Raw genomic sequence first — 14,000 nt, 5'->3', positions numbered from 1 at the left:
ATTTACCATCTAATCTCCACTCAGTGGGTGGGAGAATGGGAAACTGCATCTTTGAGGCTGGATTGGGTAATAAAGATGTGTTGAAGTCAGCAAATGAATGCAAATAAAGCTCTCATGACTTAGAAAAATGACTCCTGTCTCACCATTCAACACTTGGATGGAAACCTAGACATTTTGCTCTTGATGTTGATCCTTCCTCAATGCCAAACTCACTCCATTGTTCCAACTCTCTCAGCAATGCCCACACTGTTCAGAGACTGAGAATGTTCTGCCCTTAGAATGTGAGGTACAATTCTTTGATTATATTTGATTTTGATTTTATTTCTCGTATTCGCATGTGCCTAAATACAGTGAAACATATTGTTTTGTGAGCAGTACGACAGATCATAGGGGACTTAGAGTGAGGTATACGAGGTTATACTGCACAGGAGGGGCACCAGGCCAGATTAACATTAGGTTTGAAGTTAGAGAGATCCATTCAGCAGTCTAAAAATAGCAGAGAAGATCAGATGGTGCTTGACTAGTCTTTGAGACATCTCTCCTCATTTTGGAACAGGCACTGGGCATTGAATATAGAGTGTCCCATTTCAGCCCACTACCACCTTCTCAAGGGATGGATAATAAGCCAGCAACACCCACATCCTGTGAGTGAATAAAAAAGATCACTCACTTTAATCCTCACTTGGTTAAAATCACAATCTTCAGCGGCAATCACTTTTATTTCATTAGCTTTCTTAACTCATTGTTCTTCTCTGTAACCAGGCGTCTGATGGCACTAGCTGAAGATTCTAGAACAGGGAGCTGGTATGATTATAAGATCTGCATGGGAAGAGGTCAGACATGTCTGTTCCCAGGACTATTGAACAAATATTATCGGTACATTATCTCCTTCGCTGAGGATGAGGCAGGTAATTTTCGTCGGTCTAAAGCGGACTGATCCGCATCAATAACATTTTTACTAACAGTTTAAGAGGGTGAGAGAGTGTGTGTGTGTGAAGGAGAGTGCTTTGATGCTGCCTGAACTGCTGTGCTTTTCCAGCACCACTAATCCAGAATCTGGTTTCCAGCATCTGCAGTCATTGTTTTTACCTCTTTAATTTGAAATAGTCCAACCTATCACTTCTCTGCCCTGATATCTGTGATAGTTCCAGATTCTGGGATCAGCTAGACACAGTCTTTACTAATGTCTATATCCACCTTTCTCACAAGTCCTGCAACTAACTTTCTTTCCCACAAGAGCACTGAGAGATCACTATCAAAGTCACAGATGACACCTTGTTTGACTGTAACCATGGTAATCTCCTCCCCATTATGCCGATTTTTGATCTGTCTGCAGTCTTTTATATTGATGACCACACTGTCCTCCTTCAAGCTCTTCCTCCCATCATTGGTAGAATTTGGTAGAATTCCTGTTGCTGAATCCCAATCCTATCTAACCAGTTGTTGGTAAAGAGTACATCAATGGCTTTTTCTTCTGTTCTGCCCAGTAACCTCAATACTCCCCTCCACCCAAGCATTTACCTTTACCCTGCTCTTATCTCTCATCACTCTGCTGCTCCTGAACAATTTCACCCAAAAGTACAACTTCAGGTTGCCCAATATGTTGATTTCCAGTTCCTCCTTGCTCTCTCAAACCCTCCTTGGCCTGATTTGTAACACTGCATTGTCCAATGTCCAGTTCTGGATGAGCAGAAGCTTCCTCCCACTAAATATTGGATGACTGAAACTATACCTTTTCCCAGTTACTATCCTCTTCCATCTCTCTGGCAACTGTCTGAACTTGCAGCTTTGATGTATCTGTCACTGAGATGTGGTTCTGGCCTCATACACACCTCAGTAAGACTGTCCCCTGTTATCTTTGATGTGGAGGTGCTGGTGTTGGACTGGGGTGGACAAAGTCAGAAGTCACACGACACCAGGTTATAGTCCAACAGGTTTATTTGAACTCACAAGCTTTTGGAGCACTGAAGGAGCAGGGTTCCGAAAGCTTATCATTTCAAATAAACCTTTTGGACTATAACCTGGTGTCGCGTGACTTCTGATTTTTATCTTTGCAACCTTATTTTCTGAATCCCTGCCTCAGCTCACTCGCTACTGAACCTCTCCTTCATGTCTTTGTTGCTTCTCCAGTTGACTATTATAATTCCCTTTTGATCAGCCTCTCAAACAAACCTTTCTTGTTAGAATTCCTGTAAAGATCTGGGCCACTTATTTCTCTTTGGAAAATGACATGTAAACTCAAGTTATTGTTGTTATCAGAGATTCCCACTTTGTAACGAAATAACTATTGAAATCAACACTGAGGACATTCAATCCTATTTTAACTTAATCTTTTTGTTGATGTCAATCTTATCATCATTCTAGAGTCTTTAAATAACTAATGCAGATTATGTCAGCTATGGCTCAGTCATTTGCTCATGCCTGTTTATCCAGAGGTTACGTTTGAGACTGACATTTCTCTGCAGTACTGAGGCAGTGCTGTCCTCTCATCATGAAGATGCTAAAGCTGACACCAGCTTATGTAAGAATGGAACTGGATGAGACCATTCTGCCCCTTGAGACTGTTACACCACTCGATCAAACAAGGGTAGGGCTTATAACAATTAATAGTAGGTCTTTAGGCAGTATTGTAGAAGAGAAGGACTTAGAGGTCTGATAGATAACTCGTTGAAGTTTGTTTCACATACAGTCAGGATAGTTAAAAAGATATTTAGCATACTTGCCTTCATTGTTCAGGCATTGAGTATAGGAGTTGGGACTGAAAATGAGTTGCTGGAAAAGCGCAGCAGGTCAGGCAGCATCCAAGGGGCAGGAGAATCGATGTTTCGGGCAAGAGCCCTTCTTCAGGAAATATTCCTGAAGAAGGGCTCATGCCCGAAACGTCGATTCTCCTGCTCCTTAGATGCTGACTGACCTGCTGCGCTTTTCCAGCAACACATTTTCAGCTCTGATCTCCAGCATCTGCAGTCCTCACTTTCTCCTATAGGAGTTGGGATGCCATGTTGAGGTTGTACAGAACAGTGGTGAGGCCTCTGCTGGAATACTGTGTCCAATTCTGGTCACCCTGTTATAGGAAGGATATTGTTAAGCTGGAGAGGGTTCAGAACAAATTCACCAGGATGTTGCTGGGAATGGAGGGCGTGGGTTATAGCAAAAGGCTGGAAAGGCTAGGACTTGTTTCACTGGAGCGTAGGAGGTTGAGAGGCGATCTGGTAGAAGTTTATAAAATAATGAGAGGTATAGATAAATTTAATGGTCGTTATTTTTTTCCCTAGGATTGGGGGTCTCAAGACCAAGAGGCACATTTTTAAGGTGTGAGGAAAAAGATTTTAAAAAGACATGAGAGGCAAATGTTTTTACACTGAGGGTGGTTCGTATGTGGAATAAATTTTCTGAGGAAGTGGTGGATGTGGGCACAATACATTTAAAAGATATTTGCATAAGCCCATGAATAGGAAAGGGTTGGAGGGATATGTGTGGAGGGATAAAAGAGAGATATGGACAGATTAAGTGAGTAGGCAAAATCATGGCAGATGCTACATGATATCTGGAAATATGAGGTTATCCACTTTGGCAGGAAGAATAGAGGAGCTCAATATTCTTTACATGGTGAAAGGCTGCAAGAAGCTAGGGAGCTGAGGGATTTGGGAATCTTTGATCATGAATCATAAAAAGCTCATATCCAAGTAGGGAAGGCTAATGGGATATTGATCTCTATTCCAAAGGGAATAAGTAAAAACAAAAGGGACGTTTCACCAAAACTATGTAAGACACTATTCAGACCACAGCTTGAATGTTGTGAACAGTTTTGGGACCTTTATCGAAGGAAAGCTATACTGGAGTTGGAGGCAGTCCAGAGAAGGTGCACTTTGGCTGATACCGGGTTGGTAGACCTGTTTTATGAGGAGATGTTGAGTAGGTTGGCTTGTGTCTGTTGGAATATAGAGGAATGAGAGGCGATCTTATTGAAAAATACAAAATGCTGTGGGGACTTGACAGAATAGATGCAGAAATGATGTTTCCCTTTGTGGGAGAGTCTAGAACCAGAGGGCATCCTGTCACAATGAGGAATTGTACATCTCAGACAGAGCTGAAGAGGAATTTCTGCTCTCAGAGGATGGTGAATCTGTGGAATTCTTTACCACAGAGGGCTGTCGAGGCTGGGCCATTCAGTATGTTCAAGGCTGAGGGAGACAGGTTTTTGATCCGTATAGGGGAATCGAAGGTTTTTGGGGAAAAGGCAGGAGAGTGGAGCTGAGGGATTGTCACCCATGGTCTCATTGAATGGTGGGGCAGGCTCAATAGGCTGAATGGCCTACTGCTATTCCTATGTCTCATAAAATTCCCATTTATCCATTTTCCAAGCCATCCTTACTCAATAAAGGCATCACTGGGTTCAGTTTGAAAATATGATTTGACACAGCAGAGTGTGGAAGTGTACCTTCCCATCTTATTCCTGAATGTCATATCACCCATTTCAAGGGGATTGCGGGAGGGAGCTCTGCAAATCCGGGATACACCATCTTTAAAATGAAATGTTAAACTGAGGTCTGAGCTGTTCAATCACATTTATCTGAGAAAGAGCAGGGAATTCTCTTCATGTCCTGAAACCAAATTGTTTAGCTGGCTTCCACTTTGGTGATCCTCATGCCCATATTGGCTGTTCTAACAGTGATGGCTACTCTTGGATAAGTGGTTTATTTAATATAATACAGCTTGGGCTCTGCTGAAACACGATAGGAATAAAAGTGAAATTGAAAGCCACTATGACATTCTCAAGATGAACAGTTACAGCTGAATCTTTAGACAGTAATGAAGTCAGGATGCATCCACTGATGTCTCTTGCAAATAATTTTTCTTTCCAGGAGAATTATATTTCCTGTCTACACGGATTCCTACGTCCACATCTGCTACTGGAGTGGTTTACAAAATTGTTGATCCTTCACGGTAAGGCAAAGGAACATCTGCATATGATAAAAATCAATCCAAGTGGGATACCTCAATGATTGTGGTGTGTCTTGTGTGTAAATGAACCAAACTCATAATCTGCACACCCAGGATGTTGTATATTTAATATGCTTGCTCTATAGGTATTTTTAGGAGAATTATATGGAGTCACATAGTCATACAGCACACAAACAGAGCCTTTGGGTCCAGCCAGTCCATGCCGAACATAACTGCAAACTAAACCAGTCCCATCTGCCTGCTCCAGGCCCATATCCCTCCAAACCTTTCCTGTTCATGCACTTATGTAAGGATCTTTGAAAAATCATAACCGTACCCACATCCAGCACTTCCTCTGGAAATTCAGTCACATGCAAACCACCTTCTGTGTGAAAAAATGTGCCTCTCATGTCTTTTTCAAATCTCTCTCCTCTCACCTTAAAAATATGCCCCCACTAGTTTTGAAATTCCCGGTCCTAGGGAAAAGACAACCCCCATTAACTCTATCTATATCCCTCATGGTTATATAAACTTTAATAAGGCCACCTTTCAACATCCTACACTCCAGTGAAAAATGCCCTGTCTGTCCAGCCTTTCATTCCAAATCTAAAATGCCGTACCCGACAACATCCTGGGAAATCTCTTCTGGACTCTCGCCAGCTTAATAGTATCCTTCCTATAACAAGGCGACCAGAACCGGACACAATATTCCAGAAGAGGCCTCACCAATGTCCTGTGCAACCTCAACATGTCTTCTCAACTCAATATGTTCAAACCTCTGTTCTGATCCTGGTCTGAGAGTTGTGAACTATTCCTTACAGATTTGCTGGAATTAACAGTAGCAAAGTCACGCCAAACAAATGTACATCAAATTTAACTCACAGCAAGTATTTATGAATTTACAATTTTAGTGTGAGTCACCACTCACCCTTCGCTGTTCTCAGAGTCATGAGGGACAAGAACTGCATTCAATCTTGTTCCTCGTAATATATGAAAGCATCTTGATAGGAACTGCATTTTAGATATTAACTGAAAACAAGTGTAGAGATTTCAGTGCATGAAGAAAACAAGGCAATTATTATATGTTCCCATGAATCATCTATCATGATGAGCATACACTGTACTCTTGCACAAGTGATTTTCCATTAGTTTTAAATCATTAGGATATGTATGATTTTAATATGTGAACCTGCCAGATGTGTATGGCTTTCTGTATGGAGCTTTACACATACATCTGTGACTCCTGAGGGTTGTTGTTGACTAGAAACTGAACTGGACCAGCCATATCAATACTGTGGCGACAAGAGCAGGTCTGAGGCTGGGAATATTGCAGTGTGTAACGCACCTCCTGTCTCCCCAAAACCTGTCCATCATCTACCAGGCACAAGTCAGGAGTGTGATGGAATACTCCCCACTTGCCTGGATGGGGGCAGCTCCAACACTCAAGCAGCTCAATGTCATCCAGGAGAAAGCAGCCCGCTTGGTTGGCAGTCCATCAACACCTTAAGTTTGAACCCTCTCAAAGTTTCAGTGCCTGTGTGCAAACAGTCACAGTACACAGTCACAGTACATAGTACACAGTCACAGTACACAGTACACGGTAACAGTACACAGTCACAGTACACAGTCACAGTCACAATACGCAGTCATAGTCACAGTACATAGTACACAATCACAGTATACAGTACACCGTCACAGTACACAGTCACAGTACACAATACAGAGTCACAGGACACAGTCACAGTCACACTACACAGTGCACTGTCAAAGTACACCATCACAGTACATAGTACACAGTTACAATACACAGTACACACTACAGAACCACAGTACACAGTCACAGTGACAGTACACAGGACACAGTCACAGTCCACAGTACACAGTCAATGTACACAGTACACAGCACACAGTCACAGTACACAGTACTCAGTCACAGTACACAGTGCACAGTCACAGTGCACAGTACTCAGTCACAGTACACAGTCACATTACACAGTACACAGTCACAGTACACAGTTCACACTCAGAGTACATAGTCATAGTACACAGTCACAGTACACAGTATACAGTCACAGTACAGAATCACAGTACACAGTCACAGTACACAACCAGAGTACATAGTCACAGTACACAGTCACATTACGCAGTACACAGCACACAGTCACAGTACACAGTAAGCAGTACACAGTACGCAGTACACAGTAGGCTGTACACAGTCACAGTACACAGTCACAGTAAGCAGTACACAGTAGACAGTATATAGTCACAGTCACAGTCACAGAACAGTCACACTACATAGTGCACAAAGTGCACAGTACACAGTCACAGTACATGGTCACAGGTCACAGTACAGAGTTCACAGTACACAGTCACAGTGTACAGTCACAGTACACAGTCACAATCACAGTACAGAGTTCACAGTACACAGTCACAGTGTACAGTCACAGTACACAGTACACACTCACAGTGCACAGTACACAGTCACAATACACAGTCACAGTACACATCATAGTACACAGTACGCAGTCACAGTCATAATACGCAGTCACAGTACACAGTCACAGTATACAGCACACCGTCACAGTACACAGTCACAGTACAGAGTCACAGGACACAGTCACAGTCACACTACACTGTGCACTGTCAAAGTACACCATCACAGTACATAGTACATAATTACAGTACACAGTACACACTGCAGAATCACAGTACACAGTCACAGTGACAGTACACAGTGCATCATCACAGTACACAGTCATAATACGCAGTACACAATATGCAGTCACACTACACAGTACACAGGACACTGTCACAGTACACAGTCACAGTACACAGTACACGGTCACAGTATACAGTCACAGTACACAGTCACAGTACACAGTCAATGTACACAGTACACAGCACACAGTCACAGTACACCGTGCACAGTCACAGTATGTGGTCACAGGTCACAGCACACAATAACAGTACACAGTTACAGTACACAGTCACAGTCACAGTACAGAGTTCACAGTACACAGTCACAGTACACAGTACACACAGTACACAGTCACAGTACACACAGTACACAGTCACAGTACACAGTCACAGTGACAGTACACAGTACACCATCACAGTACACCATCATAATACGCAATACACAGTATGCAGTCACAGTACACAGTCCACAGTCACAGTACACAGGACACAGTCACAGTACACAGTTATAGTACACAGTACACGGTCACAGTACATAGTCACAGTACACAGTCAATGTACACAATACACAGCACACAGTCACAGTACACAGTACTCAGTCACAGTACACATTGCACAGTCACAGTACACAGTCACATTACACAGTACACAGTCACAGTACACAGTATATAGTCACAGTACACAGTACACAGTCATTGTACAAAGTACCCAGTCACAGTACACAGTACAGAGTACACAGTTCACAGCCAGAATACATAGTCACAGTAAACAATCACTGTACACAGTATACAACCAGAGTACATAGTCACAGTACACAGTCACATTACGCATACACAGCACACAGTCACAGTACGCAGTACACAGTATGCAGTACACAAATTACACAGGAGAAAGTGAGGTCTGCAGATGCTGGAGATCAAAGTTGAAACTTTATTGCTGGAACAGCACAGCAGGTCAGGCAGCATCCAGGGAACAGGAGATTCAACGTTTCGGGCACAGGCCCTTCTTCAGGGCCTGTGCCCGAAGCGTTGAATCTCCTGTTCCCTGGATGCTGCCTGACCTGCTGTGCTGTTCCAGCAATAAAGTTTCAACAAATTACACAGGTCACAGTACACAGTCACAGTACATGGTCACAGGTCACAGTACACAATAACAGTACAGAGTTCACAGTACACATCCACAGTCACAGTACACAGTCACAGTATACAGAACACAGTCACACTACATAGTGCACAAAGTGCACAGTACACAGTCACATTACACAGTCACGGTCACAGTACACAGTCATAGTCACAGTACACAGTCACAGTACACAGTCACAGTATACAGTATGCACAGTACACAGTACACAGTCACAGTCAAATACAGAGTTCACAGTACACAGTCACAGTGTACAGTCACAGTACACAGTACACATAGTACACAGTCACAATACACAGTCACAGTACACAGTACACAGTCACAGTACACAGTCACAATACACGGTACACAATCACAGTACACAGTCACAGTCAAATACAGAGTTCACAGTACGCAGTCACAGTGTACAGTCACAGTACACAGTACACAAAGTACACAGTCACAATACAGAGTTCACAATACGCAGTCACAGTACACAGTCACAGTACTCAGTACATAGTCTCAGTCACAGTACAGAGTTCACAGTACACAGTCACAGTGTACAGTCACAGTACACAGTACACAAAGTACACAGTCACAATACAGAGTTCACAATACGCAGTCACAGTACACAGTCACAGTACTCAGTACATAGTCACAGTCACAGTACAGAGTTCACTGTACACAGTCACAGTGTACAGTCACAGTACACAGTCACAGTACACAATCACAGCACACAGTACACAGTCACAGTACACAGTACAGAGTCACAGTACACAGTCACAGTACACAGTACATAGTCACAGTACACAGTACAGACTACACAGTCACAGTACACAGTACAGAGTCACAGGACACAGTCACAGTACATAGTACGCAGTACACAGTACACAGTTACAGTACACAGTACAGACTACACAGTCACAGTACACAGTACATAGTCACAGTACATGCTGCACCCAGAATCAGGGAGCGACTCACCTATACTGCTGAACAGCACCTTCCAAACCCAGGACCACTCCCATCTGGAAGGACAAGGGCAGCAGAGACATGGGAACATCACCTCAGCAAGTGCCCCTCCAAGCCACTCACCATCCCAATTTGGAAATATATCACCGTTCCTTCAGTGTCGCTGGGTCAGAATCCTGGAATTCCCTCCCTACGGGCATTGATTCAGGAAAGTAGCTCACCACCCACATCCCCTGAATTAATTTTTGTTTTAAATTCCCTGGAACATCCACGTGTACCACCGGGGGGGGGGGGGGCGACGGGGCAGCTGTAAGATGTAAAATCCTCTTCTGGTGGCTAAAGACTGAAAGAACCGCGGGTGCCGAAAATCAGAAACAAAAACCGAAGTTGCAGGAAGAGCTCAGCAGGTCTGGCAGCATCAGAGTTAATGTTTTGAGTTCAGTGACCCTTCCTCAGAACCCTCCTGAACATTCCCAGCAATGTCTGTTTTTGGCTTTGACTCACTGACTGACTGGGCTCTGCTGCATCTTGTACGGAAGGAGCCCTGCATCCTCCATCAGGTAGTTCCAAGAACACTGGAGGGCCTTCATTTGGAATGAGGACCTTGGGCTCAGAGCGCCCCCCCCCCCGACCTGATAAGGCTGCCAGCCTCTTGAAGCCAGGACGCCTCCAATATCGGCAGTCTCCACTCAAATGCTGCAGCTACCATTGAGAGAGTCCATATGGAGCCACAGTATCTATTAGCAAGTTTCCTGGGGGTAAGGATGTTGTTGTTGGGGGCGGGGGGAGGGAATGGTTTCCAGCGATGGTGGTTACAGTGAGATGGGGGTCAGACACATCAAACGCACGGGGAAGGGGGTATCTCTCAGGAGCCGACCTTGTTGCCCATGTTCGTGGTTCCTTGCAGACACTGAGTAAGGGAGCCATTAAGCACATGCATGGATGGTACAATGCTAGTGGTTGTGTGTTGAGGCCTGTAGAGTGGTGTTTAATTTGGTGGCAGGAGGGTCAAACGTTGACGTGCCCACCCAGACTTTAATTCCATTGGGGATGGGAAGGTAGCAGAGATTGGCTACAGTAGCATCCCGCCTCATTAAATATCTCTGTCACCTCCTACTTCACCATCTCTGACACTTGGAGATTCTGCCCACAATGTGGGAGTTCTGGCTGATTTGTCTATTAACCCCAAAAAATCAGAATTTACTATCTTCACACTTCACACCAGCTGACAGAGAAGAGCATGAATCTTTGAGCATTTTCATCGACAGCACCAACCCTTTGACTTGTTTGCTCGCTCTGTCAGAGTAGACATCCACAGATTGAGTACGTAAAGGGTAGTCTCAATTCTGCGATAACATTGTGTTGAAAATATTGGTGCATATATATGTCAAGCAGTTCATTTGCTTCAAAAACAGAAATTGCTGGAGAAACTCAGCAGGTCTGGCTGCATCTGTGGAGAGAGAAGAACAGAATTAATGTTTTGAGTCCAGTGTGTCTTTGTCAGAAGTTGAAGCAGCTACGAAAAGGTGGTAGTGATCTTGTTTGCGGGGATGGGGGGAAGGAGTGAGCAGATACCTCGAGACAGAGCCCAGAAAGAGAGGGCGAGAAAGTGAGAGGAAAAGGGGGAAGCAGGCAAAAACATTGTTGATCATAAGCCAGAGAAAAGGAGAAGCTGGATAGATGATAATCGAGGCTGAAAATGGTTTGGCTGTGCTGAAAGCAACTCATTCTATGACAGGGCCTGGGATGTGGGGCTGGGTAAAAGACATGAAAGGCAGTGTTCAGACTCTAGAATTGTTAAACTCGATGTGGAGTCTGGAGGGCTGCAGGGTCCCCAAAGTGGAAAGCAAGGAGCTGTTCTTCCAGCTTACACTGAGCTTCACTGGAGCACTGCAGCAAGCCTGAGACAGAGGCTTGGCCAGGGAGCAGGGCGCAGTGGTGAAAGTGGCAGGCAATGTGATTGTAGTTTATCAGTGTTTTGTTCCAGGTTTGAGCCCAGCAGTGGAGTGGAAGGAAAGTGAAAGGAAATTTAAGGTGTTTTCTTGAAGATTGAAACCGTCAAATCCTAATTCTCATTCTGCCTCTCCCCCTACCCCGACCCCCAAAAAACCAGGAGGGCACCACCAGGAGCGTGTCAGTATAATCCTTTACCGGTTAAAGTGAAAAGCCGCCTCATCAATTTTGTGCCGAAACCAAGTAAGTGTTTTCCCTCGTTCTGACATTCTCTGTCACTCATCAATTACGTATTGCAAGATAAAAGGTGAAAGACTTGTGAAAGTTTTTCGTTGGGCACTCATCAGGATAATTCACAAGAATACCAAAACAAACAGAAACAACATCTTTCTAAGGTATGGACAGATCATACACGGCTGAAAATGTGTTGCTGGAAAAGCGCAGCAGGTCAGGCAGCATCCAAGGAACAGGAGAATCGACGTTTCGGGCATAAGCCCTTCTTCAGGAATGATCATACAAGCCATTATCTGAAATAGTGGCCATCCTCATCTGAAATTTCATGCTGCATGTCAGGTACATTCATGAGTAGGTCTAAAGCTGCCAGATTTGGGGTTTTAAATTCCCTGGTCTACCTCAGATGACCTGGGAAAGGTAGGGTCTCCCTCAGTTTGAACATGTGAAGCTACTGGGATAAATGATGTCTGCCAGTTACAGGATACACCCACCAAGCCAAAAAGACACCCTCCCTCTCAAACAAATGACAAATGTGGCATATGAATTTCAGTGCCAGTATAATGCCAGGTATGTCACATGTCTCAAAAGTTGGTGGACCGTATCAAACAGTATATCCCTTCAGTAAGCGTTCACTCTCCTGCTCCTTGGATGCTGCTTGACCTGCTGTGCTTTTCCAGCACCAGTCTTTATCCACTCTGACTCTCCAGCATCTGCAGCGCTCACGATCTCCAAACTAACTGACAATGCCAAAGCACGTCTTTTTTTAAATTCATCCACAAGATGAGGGTTTCACTGGCTAGGACAGCATTTATTGCCCATCCCTAATTGCCCAGAGAATAGTTAAGAGTTAACCACATTACTGTGGACAAAATCCAAACTTACATGGCACCAGAGGGAGTCCCACTCCACTTCACCTGATGAAGAGACAGCGCTCCAAAAGCTTGTGATTTTAAATAAACTCATTGAACTATAACCTTTTTATACCCCAGTCCAACAGTGGCACCTCCACACATTGCTGTGGGTCTAGAGTCACATGTAGGCCAGACCAGGTAAGGATGTCAGATTTCCCTCTCTAAAGGATGTTAGTGAACCAGGTGGATTTTTCCTGACAATTGATAATGGGTTTACAGTCATCATTAGACTCTTAACTCCACATTATTATTGAAATCATTTCCACTACCAGGAAGGCGGGATTCAAACCCAGGTTCCAGGTCTCCAGAACATTAGCTGAGTTTCTGGATCAACAGGCTATTGACAATACCACTAGGCTATTGCCTTCCCTTAAGCCGAAACTTGCAAAACCCTAAACACAATGTCCAACTTAGATATGATTCTGTGATTGGTTAAAAATCACACAACACCAGGTTATAGTCCAACAGGTTTAATTGGAAGCACACTAGCTTTCGGAGCGACGCTCCTTCATCAGGTGATTGTCGCTCCGAAAGCTAGTGTGCTTCCAATTAAACCTGTTGGACTATAACCTGGTGTTGTGTGATTTTTAACTTTGTACACCCCAGTCCAACACCGGCATCTCCAAATCATTCTGTGATTTGACAGCATAGAACCATAGAAAAGTTACACCACAAAAGGAAACCATTCAACCTATCATTATCTGCACTGGCTGAATAAACTGGCCACACACTTTGTGTGTGTGTGTGTATAGTGCATTGGGGTCACCTGCAGTGTGACATGAACCCAAGGTCCCAGGTGACACCATCTCCATGGGTCCCAAATTTGGCTATCAGCCTCTGCTTGGTCACTTATGGACAGTGAATGGGTACCACAAAACAATCAACAGACAGGAGTGTTCCCTTCCCCCCACCAGTCAGAGAACACTTCAGCGGTCCAGGAAATTTGATCTTGGACCTACCTGTGACCATCCTTCAAGGCGGACTTCAGGACAGGCAACAACGCAATGTGGCCGAGCAGAGGATGATAGTTAAGTTCAGTACCCATGGGAATGGCCTCAACCGGGACTTTGGGTTCATGTCACACTACAGGTGACCACACTACACTATAAACACATACACAAACACACACTCACGCAGACCCTCTCTCATACACAAGCTCTCTTTCATACACTC

At 44.2% G+C, this 14,000-nt stretch overlaps 1 protein-coding gene across 1 annotated transcript in view; it reads left to right on the top strand.

Annotated features, from left to right (window-relative positions):
• Positions 1–661: 661 nt before the first annotated feature.
• The window catches only part of LOC122547326 (HHIP-like protein 1), a gene marked incomplete at its 5' end in the record, with an annotated part of 22,118 nt that continues 8,779 nt past the window's right edge, over positions 662–14,000 (top strand). The window contains 3 exons of the mRNA XM_043685971.1: positions 662–908; positions 4,866–4,947; positions 11,843–11,925. Of these exons, the coding sequence (XP_043541906.1) occupies positions 662–908; positions 4,866–4,947; positions 11,843–11,925 (412 nt within the window). The remainder of the gene's footprint in view (positions 909–4,865; positions 4,948–11,842; positions 11,926–14,000) is intronic.

This window comes from Chiloscyllium plagiosum, unplaced genomic scaffold (genome assembly GCF_004010195.1).
Source record: "Chiloscyllium plagiosum isolate BGI_BamShark_2017 unplaced genomic scaffold, ASM401019v2 scaf_13064, whole genome shotgun sequence".
Lineage (NCBI taxonomy): Eukaryota > Metazoa > Chordata > Chondrichthyes > Orectolobiformes > Hemiscylliidae > Chiloscyllium > Chiloscyllium plagiosum.
Note: the sequence above shows the minus strand (reverse complement) of the source record. Positions and strands in the feature narration are given on the sequence as shown.